The 21,157-nt window shown below is 33.0% G+C and overlaps 1 protein-coding gene across 2 annotated transcripts in view; it reads right to left on the reverse strand.

Annotated features, from left to right (window-relative positions):
- Positions 1 to 4,562: 4,562 nt before the first annotated feature.
- Positions 4,563 to 21,157, reverse strand: part of LOC134265596 (probable C-mannosyltransferase DPY19L1) — a 31,328-nt gene continuing 14,733 nt past the window's right edge. The window contains exons 5-22 of one of the 2 annotated variants that reach the window (XR_009991781.1): positions 21,027 to 21,147; positions 20,746 to 20,839; positions 19,158 to 19,215; positions 18,733 to 18,824; positions 18,125 to 18,197; positions 16,812 to 16,916; positions 16,153 to 16,239; positions 15,896 to 15,952; positions 15,505 to 15,585; positions 14,712 to 14,813; positions 13,683 to 13,754; positions 11,327 to 11,434; positions 9,894 to 10,013; positions 8,754 to 8,928; positions 7,470 to 7,569; positions 6,493 to 6,618; positions 4,719 to 6,038; positions 4,563 to 4,578 (exon numbers count right to left, since the gene is read on the reverse strand). Coding sequence is in view for 1 of the 2 variants with exons in the window: in XM_062747819.1 (XP_062603803.1) it covers positions 5,879 to 6,038; positions 6,493 to 6,618; positions 7,470 to 7,569; positions 8,754 to 8,928; positions 9,894 to 10,013; positions 11,327 to 11,434; positions 13,683 to 13,754; positions 14,712 to 14,813; positions 15,505 to 15,585; positions 15,896 to 15,952; positions 16,153 to 16,239; positions 16,812 to 16,916; positions 18,125 to 18,197; positions 18,733 to 18,824; positions 19,158 to 19,215; positions 20,746 to 20,839; positions 21,027 to 21,147 (1,731 nt within the window). In the remaining variant the exon portion in view is untranslated. Of the gene's footprint in view, positions 4,579 to 4,666; positions 6,039 to 6,492; positions 6,619 to 7,469; positions 7,570 to 8,753; positions 8,929 to 9,893; positions 10,014 to 11,326; positions 11,435 to 13,682; positions 13,755 to 14,711; positions 14,814 to 15,504; positions 15,586 to 15,895; positions 15,953 to 16,152; positions 16,240 to 16,811; positions 16,917 to 18,124; positions 18,198 to 18,732; positions 18,825 to 19,157; positions 19,216 to 20,745; positions 20,840 to 21,026; positions 21,148 to 21,157 lie in introns of those variants that run through there. The other variant, XM_062747819.1, reaches the window with a different exon arrangement.

A 21,157-nucleotide genomic window follows, 5' to 3' on the forward strand; every position in this document is an offset into this window, starting at 1 on the left:
TTGTAATCAAACGGCAAGAACACGACTCGAGTGCATTAAAAATGGAAGTTGTTTTGCTTTTCTTTAAATTTATGATTTTTTTGGAAAAGTGAGGAATGGGACGATATTGGAGGAAATGACAAATATCTATTGTTGATTTTCTTATATCTAAACACTATAAATAACAAATGTAATGTGGCAGAAATTTAAGTATATTAATATTTTTATGCCTCCGGTTCTGAAATATTAGACAATATCCTTAATTACTTATTAAAATGTTGATTTATTTCTAAAATCTCAACCAAACATCTGCCTCACATCACTTTCCCTCCCTTGTCGATGTTGTCAGCCATCTTTGTTCTTGTTCACTCTTGTAAAATTGAAGAGTATGTTCGTGACCTAATTCCACTACACGCGCGTCGTTTTCGAGGTGTTTGATTTAGAAATCCGACTCGAGAGTTGTAGCTCGTGTTTAAATCAAATACGCCCAAAGAGTTATTGCCCTTTGAATGCGTTTTGAATGAAATGTAAAGTAATGGCCTAATGTGAATGTTTTATGTGTTTAAATTGAAATCGTTTTGTGTTGTAAAGTGAATGTGCTTGTCTTTATGTTGTCTATGTGTTTATATGTTGTTATTGTTATTTTAGGGTTGATACTCTGATTCAACTTTATTCAACTTAATTTATTTCATCTATAATTCAACGTTAAAATCTCCAAGGAATAAATTCGAATCCAACCCTATTACCGACTTGTTTATACTTTCTACAAGAACCGGTTACAAAAGTACCGGGTTATGTACAGTATGTGGCCATAAGTGAGTCATAATTTCATTTTTACGCTATATTTTTCATTGAAAATCCAATTTTTGAAAAAAATTATTGTGAAGTCAATTTTAGCTCAATTTTCATGATTTTTTCACTGAATCATGCAGAATTATTCCAATTTTCTTGTCTTGAAATGAGAAACAAAATATGATACTCAAATCACTGAGAACAAGTTTTAAAATTGCCAAGGCAAAAATTTCTAACCTCAAATTACTATGATTTCTTAACAAATTGAAGTCTTAAAATTTTTATTTTGTACTTCACCTGTTATTTCATTGTGATGCCTAGAGTTAGAATTGTTTTGAAATAATATGGAGAGAAACTACAAAGAATTCTGCATTTTATGGTGTTTTAGTCATAAAAAATGATTAACAAATAATATTCCAATAGTATTTCAGAAAAATGCATTTTTCAATGAAATATATATAGTGGAAAAATAAAATTATCACTCACTTATGGCCGGGTACTGTAGCTTTTAAATATTTTTATTTCTCAGATAATTTGATTTTTTGTTCCCCTTTTTAGGGTACCTGTAAAGTGCGAAACGAAATGGAAACGAAACGAACTGAAACGAAACGAAATCTGCCGAAACGAAACGAAATCTACCGAAACAAAACGAAACCTACCGAAACGAAACGAAATCAAGACGAAACCTGCCGAAACGAAACGAAACAAAACTTTCAGAATGATTATATTGTCTATTTTTACTTTATATGAAATTTATATAGTTCAAGCACCACAGGCTTCGCTTCAAGCTCATACATAGGCGTACGCGTCGGAAGGATATTAAAGGGGGGGGGGGGGTTAACCAACAAAAAGGTTAATGTCTATATAATATAAATCTTTGCAAAAAAGAAAAGTTTGGGGGGAGGGGCTAACACCCCCTCCCGCGCTTCCAACGCCTATGTTATATTTTATTAATATCTTACTGAATAATTTACCTACTTAAAATTGACATCGTTTGCTTTGAGAGACTTTTTTCTTGTCATGCAGTTAAATCGTTTTCGACGTCTCTTATGGAGCCTCTTTATTGCAAACCACTCATTTCTTCCTCCAAAATTACCTCGAAAAAAATAGAACTGTATCGATGTACCTAGAAAGGATACACCAGATTCCAGTTATAGTTACATGTATAACTGAACAATAAAATCAGACACCTCGGAATGGATTACTAAATACTCAAAGTCGCTGGTTTATCCTATGTTTTAAGACATTTGCAATACAACAGTACAGTGACTTTATTTCGACCCGTACATAAACGAGCCTTACATGTAACAACATCAATTTTGATTGATATGTTGTATGTAGATAAATAAGAACTGAAAATAAGAGTAAGATATAAAATTTAGAAAATACTGCACATATTCAAATTATACATGCATAGTACGCTCATGCATAACTGCAGCTGGTAAACATGTAAATACATCATTAGACAGAGAAGGGAGCATAATTTAAAGTTCTACATCAGCTGTCTGAGATAATTATACGATATAACTTGTAGATATACATCATGTATGTTACCGAATGATATTTACGCTCAAATAAAAAAAAAATTACCGATTTGAAATTTAATAATCTAAGCTAATAAGCTAAGGTTTCTACAGACGAATTGCCTCTTTTATATCTATAAAACGCGATTGGTTTTAATTGTTTGATTTACAGAAAAGTCATATCTTAATAAATTGCTTTAAACATGTTAAACAAATATAAAAATCTTTTTAATTTGAAAATTTAAGCAAATGAAAATTATCTGTTTCCTTTGAGTGTATAAATTCTTACAATTTTCTTTTGAAACAGCCCCCATACCCACCATCCCGGCGACCGTAATGTTCGAAATGCTATTTTCTGGCAGGTCATAGTTGACAAACAAGTAGATGGAAGACAGACAAAACACACACACACGCACCCTTATGGGCTGGACCTTTCGACCCAGGGAAATGAAAATTTGAAGTTTTTGTTTCAACTCTCTCGCTAATTGTTACACTTTTACTAGGGTCGATTTTGGCGGTTTTTTTGGTAATTTCTTTGAAATAATGTTTGATATAGGATTTTCAATAATTCTACTCTATTAAAGGTATTGGTGATGGTTTAAAAGGTCGGACTACCGCGGGCTATTGGACTATATATGCCGTAATCTTAACAAGTAACAAGAAAAGAAAGAATACTTGGTAAAGATTTTTATTATATAGCAGGTTATCTTACTACCTAGTTATCATGATGAAAGGTGCCTCTTCCAAAATTGTGAATTTCAAAGCACCTGGGTCAGAGGTAATGTGGGGAAGAGGGTCTAATGATCTTATACTGAAAATGAATTAATGCTTTTAAAAATCTACTCTTTGGTATTTTAAAAACATTTATAATGAGCAAAGACGCCTTTTCAAAAATTGTGAAATTATGTGGCCCCAGGGGTAAGGGGTTCCTGTGGGGTTGGGCACTATATATTGATTATACAGTATATATAAATGCATATTTTCTTTGTTCTTCTGATCTACCTGTGTATAAAGTTATCAAGAAAACACGCCAAGAGTATATTTATGATGAGCAATGGTGCCTCTTTCGAAATTTTGAATTTCATAAGTTTAAAACACGAACCAAATTTAATTGTTGGGAAGTTGTTCCATAATACTCAGGTGACCTACAAGGCCCGCCAGCCTCTTGTTATTCGATATAATGGATGTTTTTTGAAAAACAGTGTATTTTTACATGTCATAAAAGTATAGAGACTTCAAAATTTATAATGAAATTTAGAACACAACAAAACAATATATTGGTTTCTTTTATTTTCAAACCCCATACAACAAAATTCAGAACATACAGAATTAAATTAAATGTAATACATGTATGATAAAGCAGCAATATTTTTGATTAATCACAAATATTAAAGTTTGTGATTTCAGATTATTAGTATTTATAATATATAAATGATTACAATTAATCATTTCTTCAACTGGTTTGTGAGTCATCTAGAAATTATCACAATTTAACATCTCAGTCAATAAATGCTGGTCCTTCATTATATGAATCAGGTAAAAAGTGTTGGTAACTAAACTTAGGACAAAACTTGGAATAGTATGTAATACCTGCTGGGATAATTTTAACCTGTTACTGCTTTCCACTGGATCATGCAAGTTTAAGCAAGGTAATTTTAATAAATAATTCTATAGATTAAATCAACTGATCCTTGATATCTTTTTTCTTTTATTTGGTGACATTTCATCCTATAATTGCTTTTCATTTTTCAAGTATGACTTCATAAAAACAATGAATATTAAATTTTTATTTTGAATGCTTTGTTACCATAAATAATTCATCAATTACCTTGAAATAGCTTAATGACCTTTCTTCAAGTTCATTGACAATTGCTTCTGAGACAATTTTTCTTTGCATAGTTAAATATCTTAAAAGAGGCTTCTAACTATTCACTGATGTCAGAACCCAGGCTGTGGTGGTGGGTGGGGGTGGGGGGTGGGGGGCTGTGTCCCCATAACTTATTTTGCAAAGATAAACATACATGTAATTTAAGCATTGAAGATTAGGGCTTAGTCCCCGAACTTTTCTTGTTGGTTTGCTACGCAAATGTTAACCCCATGTTGCCATGGTAACTATCCCCCCTGATTTCAGTTCAGGGTATCAATACCTTTTCTCATAGAGAGTTTGGAGAAATTCTGAGACTATGCGTGCCACAGCTCCTATATAAAATTTCAAATCATTACAGAGAATGGCTCTTAACCCCACCCCCCAACACACACACACTCTGGAATGTGCTTTTGACACCTTTTCCATTTCATCACTTTTCTCTGTCCTATATTTACCAAAAAAAGATAGAAAAATAAATATATGGTATTAAAAAATGTTTCGAACTTTTCTTGTTGGTTTGCTATCCCCCCCCCCACTCTGGAATGTGCTTTTGACACCTTTGCCATTTCATCACTTTTCTCTGTCCTATATTTACTAAAAGATAGAAAAATAATATATGGTATTAAAAAATGTTTACCTTAAAAAAAATAATAATAAAATAAAGCAAACAAAAATTATTTTATGATAATAGTAATTGTACTCACAAATTGTTAATAAACACACAATTTTTTCTCAGATCATCTCCTACAAACACAGACTCGTGTAGATAATAAAAGCAAGTAATAATGATCAAATTAACCCAAAGTCCAACAGCCAAAAAAAGAGAAAGAAATAAAGGGCTACTTGTATAATATTTTAAATTCTCAACTACAGTAAATCATGGATAGAACAAACACTCATACAAGGAATTTATGTTTACAACAAACTAAAGTCAAACTAAAGTCAATAATGTTTACAACTAAGTTTTAAACTAAAAAGGAAATTAAAAAGCTGAACAAGGACGAAGAATAAAAAAAACATACACTCCAAACTTCTCTGTCTAATCTGTCCTTTTTACACCCAAGCTGTGTTATCCAGAGAAAAGTACATAAAAATTTAAGTTAAAAGGAGTTCTAGTGAAAGAACAGACATGAACAACAAATTACAACTATTATACACCCTGAAAAAAAAATATTTTACTAGCATACAAGAGGTTTCAAATGGGATTTCTGACCATGTAATTGTTTGGCAGCTTAAATATTATGCAATACAATAAAATTTTCATGTGGAACAATATTTGATGTACCAAAAAATTATTGTAAACATTTTTCTTAGAAAGGGGAGAGGGGGGGGAGAGAATGGAATACCATGTGAAAAGACTATCAGAATTTTATATCTTTATTTTTTTTTCTAAAGGTGTGTGTAATTGTCATACACAGTAACAAACATGTAAACTCTTGCTAAAATTTCTTTCTATACAAATAAAGAACAATGTGTAATACTGCATGTAAAAAACACATTTTGGCAAGAAAAAAAATAATCTTTCATAAAGCAATTTGAGTTTCAAATATGAAAATACATATTACATTCACTCCCACTCTTTCACATTCCCAAAAATCCCCAAATACATACATTTAGACGCCCTATAAAAGATCTTATTATGAGAAAAAATATAAAATATCAGGGACTAGTAAAAGACATATCACAATGAGAGTTAATCTGGTCTCCCTCCCCTGCTCTACCACTTTGAGATCTTGAGGACATCGTACACATCGTTCCGGAACACGCGACTGAAGTGAGGCTCGGGACGGTCTCGTAACTTCGTACACGCCTGGACGGTTTCGTGTCGGTTTTCTGGATCCTCGATGTCCCAGATCTCGGCCATGCCGCAGCCCTCTCTGTAACAATGACGTAAACATCATATACATAATCAAGGTACTGAGAGTACTGATAAATGTAGAGTAATCAGGTGGTAAACAATGAGACTTAAATGACAGCCATTCTCATTATGAACAGAGGAAAGTATTTTATCTGACATACAAACATTCAAATGCTAATTGATGCACCGGTGTGACTTTCTAACTGAGCAATCAGCTACATGTAAATGAGTTGCATTATGAGACAGAGTGTGCACTACAAAAAAAAATACTAGGAAAATTCAATGCATGAAAAAAAGCATTTTTTTGCCTGCTTTCTGAGAGACAATATTAGTGCAATATATTAATGCAATATTAGTGCAGCCATAAAAAGTAAAAAGAAAATGCCACCCTCTCTCATATTTTATGAAAAAAGGCCTCAGAACCAAGGAATTAACTTTGCATGGCCTGTTTTTCGATGAATACATGTACTTACTTTTGTTTTCGGAGGCACCAGGAGTTTTCCAGGATGACGAAGTCTATTTTTAGATCCAGTAAGTTCTGTTTGACCTCAGACAGGGGTTTCTTACTGAACATGGAGTACACCTTCATGGTCCTCGCTCTGTAAAACAGACATTAGCAGGATCATAGCAAAACACAGTAAGAGGATGACCATTTAATTCGGGGGAGGGGGATGGGGCAGGCAAATTTTGGAAATAATCTGTGTTTAAATATGCTGAAAATAAATACATTGTCCTGGACAGGAACAGGAAATAAATAATCTCTCCTTCACCAACATGAAAATAAATAATCTGACCCTAAAAAAAATTGCCAGTACCCCCCCCCCCCCCCACCTTCCTTCAGAATCAAATGGACATCCCATAAAACATCATCATTCCAGACTTGATACATGATGAGGTCCAAGAAAAAAAAACTTTGAAGTTGAGCCATCTTTAAAATGTCTGTTTGTCCCCTTCTGACTAAATGAAAATGAAGCAACAACAAGTGGGTAGTTAGGTTGAGAATGTTGTTTTCCCCTTAGGGTAGAAATTATCAACATCATACTAAATTTTCAAAATCTGTTGAAAATGGAAGATATCAATAAAATCATGAAATTTGTTTAAGGAATGAGAAAAATTAAGGGTTTAGGGCTGTTTTTAGCCAGTTGGACCAGATAGAGCAAGCACAAAATATTTCATAGATGGCTTCACATCATGTACATGGATACAAATGCAGATATTCAGTTTTAAAAAAAGGGAATAGTAACTGGGACTTTCAACAACCAATGTTCAAGAGATAGATGGTTCAAATGACTGTATTTAGAATATAGACTTGAAATTCACATTTCTTTGTCTTTGAAGCATTTCATCATGCAGTAACATTGTGTTCTACTAAAACTGTGTACTACTAAAACTAGGAGCGTTCTCATTATGGCTGCATTGATTTTTAAAGACTTCTAAATTTTTTATTTACCTGAGTCCAGCATCTTCGTAGTGAGGATGGTTTACAATAGGTCTTCCTGTACACAGCTTAATGGTCGCCATAGTGGGCATAGCTCCAGCAAATACAGCCTCTATATAACAAAGAAAATACAACACAATCAGAACAGTAGGTCATATTAGACCAGAGGATACGGCCTCTATATCATAGAGAATACATCACAACTGTACATTATATTAGATCAGCAAAATACAACATTATTAGAACTGTATGTCATATTAGACCAGAGGATACAGCCTCTATATTATAGAGAATACATCACAACTGTACATTATATTAGATCAGCAAATACAGCCTCTACATCATATAGAGAATACATTATCAGAAGTGTAGGTCATATTAGACCAGTGAATACAGCTTCTATATAACAAAGAAAATACACACAACTGTACAATATATTAGATCAGCAAATACAGCCTCTACATCACATAGGGAATCAATATCAGAAGTGTAGGTCATATTAGACCAGCAAAAACAGCCTCTATATCACATAGAGAATACAACATTATCAGAACTCAAACCAGAGGATACAACCTCTATATCACTCTATATAACATAGAGAATACAACATTCTTGCGCGTTAAAAAGTCTTGTAATTATGCTTTGTTTTATAGATAAATGTTATGCTGATCTCAAAGAGAATTTATCATTATAACATTATTACAACTGTCGGTCATATTAAACCAGAGGATACAACCTCTATATCACTCTATATCACAAAGAGAATACAACATTATTACAACTGTCGGTCATATTAAACCAGAGGATACAACCTCTATATCATATGAAGAAAATTCAGTATCAGACCATGGGTAGAACAATGAATAGTGCATCTCCATAAATAAAAACAAAAGGTTAAAAAAAATGCTATTGTAGGCATTGTCAGTATGACCTATTTTGAGGGATCTGTATGTTGTGACCTACTCTTCTTTATTTGGATACTGTATTTAAGTGGTCTGTTCTTCGATCCACTCCACTAGATCCTCATTGTATGGACCTACATTTAGTGTTTGAAACTTTAACTTCTTTCTGATTCTGGACAATGTGACCTACTTTTAGATACTGTGACCTATATTATTAGGCCTTAAAATTGTGTCCTACTTTTGGGGGACTGGATATAATGACCTAATTTTTTTCTTTCTTTTTTTGGGAGGGGTGTCTGTAAGGATAGATAGACCTTATTTGAGTGAAGGGAAGTGGGGGGGGGGGTATGGATATTGTGACCTACTTTTAGGGGGTCTGTATAATGTGACCTACTTTTAGGGGTCTGGACTTTGATCCACTCCACTAGTTCTTCTAACGGATAGTTACTGTACTCTCCCATGATGCTCCACTGATGCGTGATATTCTGGACGCCCTCGATGGTCATACAGGCCAGGAGAACGGTTACCACGGCGTAATGCTTCTCCTTCCCTCCTATCCAGCCAAATAGCTGTAAAACAAAATAACAGATGTAAAACAAAATAACAGCCGTATCAAAATAACAGCTGTAAAACAAAATAACAGCCGTAAAAAAAATAACAGCTGTAAAACAAAATAACAGCTGTAAAACAAAATAACAGCCGTAAATCAAAATAACAGCTGTAAAACCAAATAACAGCCGTAAAACAAAACAACAGCTGTAAAACAAAATAACAGCCGTAAATCAAAATAACAGCTGTAAATCAAAATAACAGCTGTAAAACAAAATAATAGCTGTAAAACAAAATAACAGCTGTAAATCAAAATAACAGCTGTAAAACAAAATAATAGCTGTAAAACAAAATAACAGCTGTAAATCAAAATAACAGCCATAAATCAAAATTAAACAGCTGTAAATCAAAATAACAGCTGTAAAACAAAACAACAGCCATAAATCAAAATAACAGCCGTAAATCAAAAGAACAGCTGTAAAACAAAATAACAGCTGTAAATTAAAATAACAGCTGTAAAACAAAATAACAGCTGTAAATCAAAATAACAGCCATAAATCAAAATTAAACAGCTGTAAATCAAAATAATAGCCATAATTCAAAATAAAAGCTGTAAAACAAAATAACAGCTGTAAATCAAAATAACAGCCATAAATCAAAATTAAACAGCTGTAAATCAAAATAACAACTGTAAAACAAAACAACAGCCATAAATCAAAATATCAGCCATAAATCAAAAGAACAGCTGTAAAACAAAATAACAGCTGTAAATTAAAATAACAGCTGTAAAACAAAATTACAGCCATAAATCAAAATAACAGCTGTAAAACTCAAAAGAACAGCTGTTAAACAAAATAACATCTGTAAAATTTTAATAGCTGTCCATACAGTTCATCAATAACATGCCATTAATTAAAAGTCTTAAACAGTATTGTAATTATCAGTTAAACAAGTTCAAACTGTAAATACCATGAAACATGGTTACCTTTCTGGAGGCCAGTAATGAGGTCATGAGACAGAGGTGTGGCGTCCAGAATAACTTCAGCCTCATTATGATGACCGCCATCAGAGTGAACGCAGCTAACTGGAACAGGTGATACACGTACTGAAAACAGAAACAGTTAGATAAATATAGGATCTCCCATGGTTTTTAGTTGGATATGATTTTTATCCAACGAGTTGCATGATTTTTATCTCTGAGCCTTGGCGAGTTGGACAAAAGTCATACCCACCTGCAAATCTTTTTATCCCATGCTTTCTAGTACTTCACAACTGATGTTTTACACTGTAAATTTTTTTATTACCTAATCAATTGAATTTTGTTGTTTTATTAGAGATTTAATATTTTCATCTATTCTGGATGTGTTTTCAGTTTTCAAAATATCAGCCACCGGTAATACAAAATAACATTGACCGGTAAATAGAACAAAATAACAGCGGTAAATAAAATCTATTGACCGGTGACGTATTTCGTCAAAAACGATCCGGGTTTCGAATTTAGTTGTTTGTAACACTGCACAGACATGGTAAACAATTATCTTATTCGATCTTTCTGCATCAGTTTTAAAAATTGCATGATTTTTTATTTAATGAGAGTTACTTTTAATTAATACACTGTGGGATGTGGAGACTGGTCCTTCGGGTGAGACCTGACAACCGAGGTCCCGTGTAGCAGTAGGTGCTCTGCTGGCATGAAAAAGGCCCCTCTCCACTGGGAAGTTTTGGCGTCTCCATAAGAGTGAAAATTTTTCGAGAGGAATGTAAACAATAGTCTATACAATCAATCTTTAATTAATATTACAGATGCACCGTATCTAGGTAAAAATTAACAATATGGTACGGGAACCTTATGTACTGAATATACAATTTTGAACACTTTATACGGAAAATAAAATTAGGTAATAAAACAATTATTTAATGTTGAACAGTCAATACAGAAAATTTAAATGCAGTTGCATCAGTGTGTTTATTGCCCTCGGCCGCTGGCCTCGGCAAATTTAACACACTGCGCTGTTCTTTTCACCTCGGGAAAAATTTTCTGGTATATTGACTGCTCAGGCATTAAATAATTGTATAATATAGGACCCCACTTTATTTTAATTTATCAGGCTAACACACTTAACAGTGAGATACAAAAAACGATATCACAAGAGCTGTTGTATAAGCAGAATTTTTTGCAAGGATTTAATTTTGGCATTATTTAGCGAGGGTGCTTAGATCGCTTAAATTAAATATCTCTTTAAAAATTCATTGCGCTTTATTTGTAAAAGCCTCTAGTTAGCTTTTTAAAATCACTAAAATTACATTTCGCTAAAAAAATATATTATAAATTTTTAAGGACAAATCGCTAAATTTGTGTCTCGTAAAAATTTCCGCTTATACCATATATCTGTATATGTATATATTAATGAGACTGACCTCAGCGTGTGGTTTACTCCGATGCTCTCCCTCCAGAACAATGTCGTCCCCCTCCTCTCCCTCTTCTGTAGATGTCTGTCTCCACACGTTATATTCCAACCTCAACAACTGAAACAGAGAAGGGAGGAACTTAATTACTGTACACATACATAAGTCGACGTGTTTAGAATTTAACGCAATTACCGTAATTTTCGGGTCATAGGTTGATGGGGTATATAGGTCGAAAGGCTCATTTTCAGCCTTAATTTTTGAAAAATTCTAAGATAGGACGAACTTACTATATAGGACGAGGCTTTGTTTCCCGTTTTCTAAAGATTCTTACGCAGATACAACGTATCAACATCTAGAATTACCGGGGTTATTCCGTGATATGAACGTATCAAGAAAACAAACAGGTATTTTAATGAGTACAGCATTTAAATAAAGTTTTTTAAAAAATGTAGTAAACTTCGTTGAATTGTGTTACTACTTATTTTTCTCCAACGTGCCTGTTCAATGCCTCCGTAGTTTCATACTGTTGTTAAACCAGAGGCATAAATAACACGTAAATACGTTCTTATTTTACAGCTATAATTCGGGAAATACCCAGAACAAAGAATAATCAGTTGATTTCAGAACAACTTGGACACATTCCTAATATATTTTATTCATTATTTACCGGTGGACGACAATCGCTTAGATGTCCGCCATTTTCAGTTTTGTTCTTCAGGGATTTGCTAAAACCCGCAAAAGACCATTGAATGTATATATAAAGCAACAGTAAAGAATTGAAATAATATTACGCTATAAGTTTAATTATATATTTAATTGAGAGTACCGGTACATTCACAATTTGACCGTCATTATGAATTTCATGGCTTTGTTTGTTCAATGATGTGTAATGCAATTGGACACTAATATTATAACGGCACGTGGATTTGCTAATCATGCCCTGCGGGTATTAAACCAACACAGGTGTTAAAACCTTTGCGTGTACACACAGTGTAAATCCTTTTATCTGTGAGACAATTAAAATTCTGTTAGAAGCCAATCTTTGTATAGCGCTAATTCGTTTGACCGGTATTATAATTAAATAAAATATATATAGTAATGACTATCGGTTTATTTGGTAATTAAATTTAGGAATTGACTGGCAACAATTTATTTCACTCATTTTACACTTAAATAAATATAAGACTGTCACAATAAATAAAATTAATACTATTTCAATTTATCTTCTAATAAATGGTAAAACCTTGAAATTTTTTCCGTAATGTAAATTTTGATACGGTTGGGGTTTTACAGTAAAAACGGTAGCGACTTCCTAACTTCAACAACTGGCTACCGCATGATGGCAATGGATAACACATTGAGGAATTATTTTTTTTATGAAGCACAGTTTTTTCCTTTGTCATCAACGGATATGTAATGGAATTTATTTTGTAAGAAAGCTATAGAATAAATATTTTATTGTTTACCTGGGCATTAATTTTTCTGCGTAAAATAATGAAAAAAGTTAAGAAAGTGGCACAGATTTGCTTTGAAATTGACGTAAATTTTATTGATTTTGGGGCATTTTTCGTAAACTTGAGCCTTAGAAAGGTCGAAATCGTATATTGGTCGATATCTGAGAAAAAAATATGACCTATAATCCGAAAATTACTGTACACAATATACAGTAATAACATTTGGCAAAGTTTTCGTCAAAATAAATAATTGAATGAGGAATATTTAACCATTACTTTTACATCCTTCATTTATTTCATTCGTGAAAAGTATTTTTTTTAACAAATGGTGTCCAGATTTTTGGGCACATGCAGTTAAAATTTTGATCAATGTTAAGCAAGATATTAAGTCAAATTCGTTAATACCTTGATTTAATCAAATTAAGTCAATCTCATATCTGTCATAACAATTTTTCAAAGTACAACTTTTTCATCATTATATAAGACTGGTGATTTGGGGGTGGCACTTTTTAGAAGGGTGGGGCCATTGGAAGTTATGGTATAAGATTTCGTTGCAAAAGCTTAAAAGTTATATAAAATATCATCCAGAAATTTAAATTAATTATTATATAAGAATATTAGATTAAGATTTAGTTTCATTCAGTTTTGCTGTTAATGTTAGTTATGATATATTTCCGGTGACAAATTTCAAAGTTAAACAAAGCTGATTATGAATGTTTAGTGATCAAACTGACAGCTCATGCAATTGCACTAATTAAAACTTAAAAGTCCATTTGTTGATATGTTATTACTCAAGTTGGGCTGGTAAAATTTTTGGGGGGCTACCAGATTTTGTACTTTCACTTGCCCTGTGGGCTTGTAGTCAAAAAAACGTTTAGCACAAAGAAGGAGCGAAAAGACACAAAGCTCACCTTGACAGCGACCACTATAACGACGACCATCACAGAAGGGAGCAGTATGGTCTTCAATAATTTCCAGTAAGTCTGTAAACAACAGGATTAGTGTTGTCAAATCGGTTGAAAATCAGAATCGATTAATCGGTAGCATCGGTTGACCCTAACCAACTGATCATCGGCCAATAATCGAAGTGGTAACTCTTTGCATAAAATAGGCATTAGATTTTATAAAGATTAGAATTGTATTGTTAAATAATGTAAGTAAAGTGCATTGTACAGATTGAAATTCTAAAAACAGTATTATATGCAGTTTGATTAACAATTTCAGTAATACAGATTTTTGCATGATTAGGAATTACTTGGCCTAGGGAAAGTAAGCATTGACAGATCAGGCTTAAATATACATGACCATCTAAAATGTATATGGAATTATTTTTATAAACTGTTATAAGATATTTAATATTGCAAATTCCTTGTGATTCCGTATGAAATGACCGGTGAATTCCCCCAAATACTGAAAATTAATATATTTCATTTACACAAGTAGTTAAGTTTCTTCAGTTTAGAAATACAAATATCATTGTCTTTTGATTTATTTAAAACATATTTTAAATACATCTATTTTAAAATAGTAAAGGACAACTCTCGAAAGATATATATTTTGATATCAAGAGCCTGTTCTTGAAATAAAAGTGAGAAAACTGTAAAAAAGAATTGTGCTGAAATATACCGATTAATCGATTGTTAAAAGGAATCGATTGTCTAAAATCGACAGCCTTTCCGACCGATCATCGATTATAAATCGATCATCGTGACAACACTAAACAGGATAATACGTCATCTGTCTGATTCCACATTAATTGCACAACTAACAGTAAAATCGATGTTTGAATCTGTATTTACTACTAACACTTATAACAGGTTTGAATCTGAATTTAGGACCATCACTTAAAATTGATGTTTGTTTCCGCAATAACGACTTTGGCTGTTTCTAAGATTCCGTTATTCTATATTTAAAAGTGAATTGTATTTATAGAATTTTACCTCAGCTGCCAGGAAGTCAAACTCGGGAGCGCAGGTGTAAAGCATGGTGTGGAAGTTGTTGAAATCAGAAAACTTACTTCTAAAAATATCTCCTATATGTTCCTGTAAACATAGAAATACATGAATCATGGAGTTATGAAAATTAGAAAACTTGGTTCTAAATATTTCTCCTAACTATACTGTATAGCGGTTATTTTAGCGGGTTGCTAATTTTGGCTTATTTTGGCATTTTAATGATATTCTGATAAAAAATTTAAATCGCTTAAATAGTCAGGACTCTTATTATTTTCCATCTGTGAAGAGCTTAAACCCTGTCACTGATAAATAATAAATGACACCAAAATTACTGGCATACCTTAGAGCAGGCAAAATGCCAGAATTTACACCCGCTAAGAAAACCTGTATAGAGTATGTTCCTGTATGTAAACACATAAATATCAATTTATCAGTTAATTTTTTTTTTTTGATAATTTTTGTCCAATTTAATAATTTATATGAAACTAACATAATCACTATTATAAAGAAATAATCATCAGGGGGAAAAAACCATGATCATTCTTTCAAACATGAACATGCGGGTTTGAATCCCACTGTGGTCTCGTGTCACAGTAGGTGCTGGCACGAAAAAGATCCCTCACTGCTCAATGGCTCTGAGTGCTGAGTATAGGACAAAATTTGCAGCTCTCGATCGCAAGTTCTGGCATCTACATATGAGTAATAATTCTCGAGAGGGACTGCAACAACACAGTCATTCAGTTAATCAAAACAAGGAATAAATTTCTACATTACTCACATCATCTGTCACATTGAGAGCCTTGGAGATGAGGTACTTAATGCCCAGTGTTCCTAATAAGAGTAAAATACCCTGAACTGCCTACAAAGTAGAAAAGATGTAACTAATAACAGTAAAATATCATATACTGCCTATAAAATAGAACATATATTTAAATAGATGTACATGTATAATATGTAGAAAATGTGCACAAATTTACAGACCAGTAATCAAAAATACATGTTGATACATTAGCAATCATTTTCATTATAAATCATTATAAATTTAATTCTTTTCAAATATATTTTCTTTTGCTGAGAAATTGAAGACTAATGGAAATGCAAAACATTTTGTAAAGTATAAAGTTTTATATTTATTATTTATAAATTTTAATTAATTCCTCCTTCCTTACCCAAATAATTATTCTGAACTTCAGTATATTGAGGAATGGTTCCAATGACACAATTACCTGTTATAAAAGTAAAGGAAATAATAGTATAAGTGAAACATTCAGCAAAACTTGCCATTCAGCAAAGTTCCATTCTATTGGCTGTATCTTATTCATGACAGAGTTTTTGACTGTATATAAATACATATACTCATAATGATGCTGACTTATATAAATATATGTACTCACAATGATACTGATATATAGATATATGTACTCACGATGATACTGATAAGAGATGAGAGGAAGAATGAGGTCAGCAACATTTCATTCCCAAACAGGAGCAGATAACTGACCAGTAGTCCGGTCTGTAGAAAAAATAATATCAGATAAATAACATCACAAAAATAACTGACTTAACTGACCAGTAGGCCACTCTATAGGAAAAAAATATCAAAACATAATTCATCTATCTATGAGGTAATGTTTTGTTTTACCACTAACAAGTATACTATAAATAAAAGGCCCATTGGCCAAATTTCTTGATTTTGCAAGAGAAAAGCAAAATTTAGTTCTGTATAGAACATTTTAAATATATAAGTGGTCCCAACTTACCTCCCCTGGGAAGATGGCATAATTTGAACAATTTGGATGCTTATATATTTTTCTAATAATCAAGGCTTAAAGGATTTTTTATCATGTTTAAAAATCTTTTAAAGGTTGAAAACTTTAAATTTCTCAATATGCACATTTTGATTGCTAATGTTACGTGCCAGTGCTCTGATGACACAGATGCCAAATAAATCCTTCTCAAACAAAATACTTATTGTGTTTACAAACAAGTCAACTGTTGTGTATAATAATATTTTAAACCTGTTAGATACTAAAATCAATTAATTGGTTAAATGATAATTGGTTATAGAAAGTCAGTAATACATACCAGTAACCCTGTTACTATGACCTTGACCTTGTGTGATCCAATGTAGCCAAGGACATATGTACAGAACACAGCAACCCCCTGAGTCATCAAGGCAAACTGGGCAAACTTCAAAAAAAAAATAAGAGGAAAAGGCTACATTTCTCTATAAAATATTTCATGGTTATCTTACCAAATACCTGAGAATAAAGTTAGTAGTTAGTAGATAATTTAAGGGGGCCGACTATAGTTTTATTGTGTGAAAACTACAATAGCGAAACTCTTCATTTTTATACCATATATAACTTACATTAACTTCAGTGTACATGCAAAGTTTGGGGGAAATCTACCCTCCAGGTATTTTTGAGGGACCATCTCAAAATACAGGTACATTTACTATAGGATTATATAGGGAAATGCCAATTTTTAGCACTTTAAAGCAAATTATACAAATACTACAATAGATATTTTGTTCAAACTATAATATTTGATGAGTAATACTATATTATACAATATATGTAAGAAACACAAAATTCTACCGTCTTGTTACCAGAGGGGGCATCTCAAAATGCAAAAAAATTAGCAAATTTTACTATTTTTATAGAGTATTACAAAATATGACGTAGACAATGGATTCACATAAAAACATAATAAAAATGTTAGAGATATTCTCAAATGTCTGTGTTTTAAATTTCAAGAGCGTATGTTTATTACGTTTTCTTTAAAAATATTTTCCATTACCACTTTCTTTAAGAGCTACAGATTATCATAACGTCAAAAACACACTGCAACGACGTCAACCTACCTATCAATTGCAAAATCGGTTTAAAAATCAGTTATATAAAATTGTAATTACACTTTTATACCTATAATTTCTTAATTTTGTTTAATTTTGATAATTAAGCTAAAAAAAGTTGCATTAAAACACTAAATACGCTTCATTTTACTATGATGCGCGAAATATTGCGCAATGGAAACTATAGTCGGCCCCCTTAAAATTAAAAAAAAAAATTAGATAGTAATTCACTAAATATTTGAACATTTTATAAATTAATATTATAAATGGAACGGTCTGAAATTTAAAGATTTCTTTTTTGTCAGTCATGTTATAAGTTTTAACTGTATTTACTGAAAACTATACAAACCTGCCACAACAACATGAAGCTGACTACAGCTATGGCTATCCCTATACTACATAGCTGACTACAGCTTTGGCTATCCTTACACTATATAGCTGACTACAGCTTTGGCTATCCTTACACTATATAGCTGACTACAGCTTTGGCTATCCTTACACTATATAGCTGACTACATCTATTCCTATACTTTATACAGACCTGCCAAGGTAACATAAAGCTGACCACAGCTAGGGCTATTCCTATACTATGGAGGTAGGAGGGTTTCTTTGTTCTACAGAGAGAAAAAAAAATTTAGTGTAACTATATAGATCTTGATTAACAACAAGAGGTAGATGTGAAACACGGCTCTCATTACATCTACTTAATATATATATATATATATATATATATATATATATATATATATATATATATATATATATATATATATATCTATGGTCATTTACAACCAAGGGTAGTCAACAATGCTGGCTATGATATTCTAAACTCTGTGTACATGACATGTATATCTAAGATCCAATGCCTTAAAGTTTTTGTGCCAAAATTAAAACAGAAATAACTTTTTTTTCTTTTCTACTTGTGTCTGTCACTCTGTGTACCTTAATCATTCTGATTATAGTGCTTCTTTCTTACCTCTGAGAAAGAGTAACTTTGAACATTTCTATTAAAAGGTATGAATACACAAAGCTAGTCCTTACTTTAGAGAAAGAGAAACTAAGAACATCTCTAATATAAAGAATGGATGCACAATGTTAAGCCCTACTTTAGAGAAAGAATAACTTAGAACATCACAAAGCTAAACTTACCTTAGAGTATGTGTTACTAAGAACATCTCTAATATAAGGAATGGATATGCGAAGCTCTCTCTCAATGGTGGAGTCCATTGAACTCTTGTACACTATTAACAGAAAAAGAATTGCCTCAAGTAATTGACATAACATGGTACTTATTTATCAGTAATAACTGCTGTATGCTGAGAAATCCCCCTCCCCCCGTTTTATTTTCACCCATTTGTTGGCCCTACTCCAAAATGGGCTAATTCAAAGCAAGGAACAGGGTATAATTACTTACAAAGAACAACGACTGGACAAATTTAAAACAGGGCAAATATTTCTGCATGTGTGAAAGGGCAAAAATAACATGGGGGAAAAATGAACCTAGCATGTACAGTATTTATTACGTGTGACCTTTGACTGTGTCGGTTGCTATGGTTACTTGTTCGTACACTTACCTCCCCATGGTTGTAGAAAAACGACGCTACAGTCAGAATCCCCCCGTACACACTACCACTGAAAAAAAAAGCATTATCGCTACTTATAATTTAATATATATGTTCAGTTTACTAGATATGGGAGAAAACTCAGATTTATTCTTCATCAAAATTATTCTGCATGTACATAAATCTAAAATAACAAGAGGCCCATGGGCCACATCGCTCACCTGAGAAGCTTTGACCATTCTGTTCTTTACCAGATTTCCTCCTTGTAATACATAATGCATCCCCACCCTACCCAACTGATCATAATTTAGACATTTTGAAATCTACACTACCCCAGGATCCTTCCATGTGCACATAAGTTTCAGCTTTTCTGGCCCAGTGGTTCTTGAGAAGAAGATTTTCAAAGATTTTTCCTATATATTTTTATGCAAAACTTTGATTCTCAATTGTGGCCCCGCCCTTCCCCCGGGGGTCATGATTTGAAAAATTTAGAATCTACACTACCCCAGAATGCTTCCACATAAGTTTCAGCTTTTCTGGCCCAGTGGTTCTTAAGAAAAAGATTTTCAAAGATTGTTCCTATATATTTCTATGTAAAACTTTGATTCCCCATTGTGGCCCCGCCCTTCCCCCGGGGGTCATTATTTGAACAATTTAGAATCTAAATTATACCAGGATGCTTCCACATAAGTTTCAGCTTTTCTGGCCCAGTGGTTCTTGAGAAGAAGATTTTCAAAGATTTTTCCTATATATTTCTATGTAAAAATTTGATACCCCATTGTGGCCCCGCCCTTCCCCCGGGGGTCATGATTTGAACAATTTAGAATCTACACTACACCAGGATGTTTCCACATAAGTTTCAGCTTTTCTGGTCCAGTGGTTCTTGAGAAGAAGATTTTCAAAGATTTTTCCTATATATTTCTATGTAAAACTTGGATTCCCCACTGTGGCCCCGCCCTTCTCCCGGGGGTCATGATGTGAACAATTTAGAATCTACACTATACCAGGATGCTTTCACATAAGTTTCAGCTTTTCTGGCCCAGTGGTTCTTGAGAAGAAGATTTTCAAAGATTTTTCCTATATGTTTCTATATAAAACTTTGATTCCCCATTGTGGCCCCGCCCTTCCCCCGGGGGTCATGATTTGAACAATTTAGAATCTACACTACCCCAGGATGCTTCCACATAAGTTTCAGCTTTACTGGCCCAGTGGTTCTTGAGAAGAAGATTTTTTAATGACCCAACCCTATTTTTCTCTTTTCTTGATTATCTCCCCTTGCGAGGGGATATGTCCCTTCATTTTAACAATTTAAATTCCCCTTCACCCAAGGATGCTTTGTACCAAGTTTGGTCAAAATTGGCCCAGTTGTTCTTGAGAAGAAGTCGAAAATGTGAAAAGTTTACAGACGGACAGACAGACGGACGGACGACGGACAAAATGTGATCAGAAAAGCTCACTTGAGCCTTCGGCTCAGGTGAGCTAAAAATAGTTTCTTTAACCAAACTTCTAAACATTTATTTAGTTAACATATATGCATAAAATAAAATTAATTTTTCCTCATTAACTTTTCTGTGGATGAACAGATATGGAAACTACTTACCTGAGATACACACCAAACAAAAAGAACACACTCATCATCAACCCGTTAAGCAGGAAGACAGCCTCGACATAAAAATAGGAGGGTTCCCCTAGACCTAAAAATAGAAAGAAACCATTGAGAAATCAGACAGCCTCAATAAAAATAGGAGGGTTTCTCCTAGACCTAAACATATATGGAAACCACTGAAAAATCAGACACCTTCTATAAAAAATTAGAATGGTTCCCCATGACCTAAAAATAGATATAAATTGCAAGCCATACAACCTCTATCCCCTACTTACCCTCACAGCTCTGTACAGGGGACATCCCCTCCCCTCTGTTTACTGTCCAGCACATTTTGGTTGGCTTGTTCAAGGATGTCATAACCGCATCATACCACCGGTATCCTATACCTAGGGCTACCTTAAAGATG

Source organism: Saccostrea cucullata, unplaced genomic scaffold (genome assembly GCF_032062105.1).
Source record: "Saccostrea cucullata isolate Sc308-1 unplaced genomic scaffold, CSIRO_AGI_Scuc_v1 ctg1455, whole genome shotgun sequence".
In the NCBI taxonomy this organism is placed as follows: domain Eukaryota; kingdom Metazoa; phylum Mollusca; class Bivalvia; order Ostreida; family Ostreidae; genus Saccostrea; species Saccostrea cuccullata.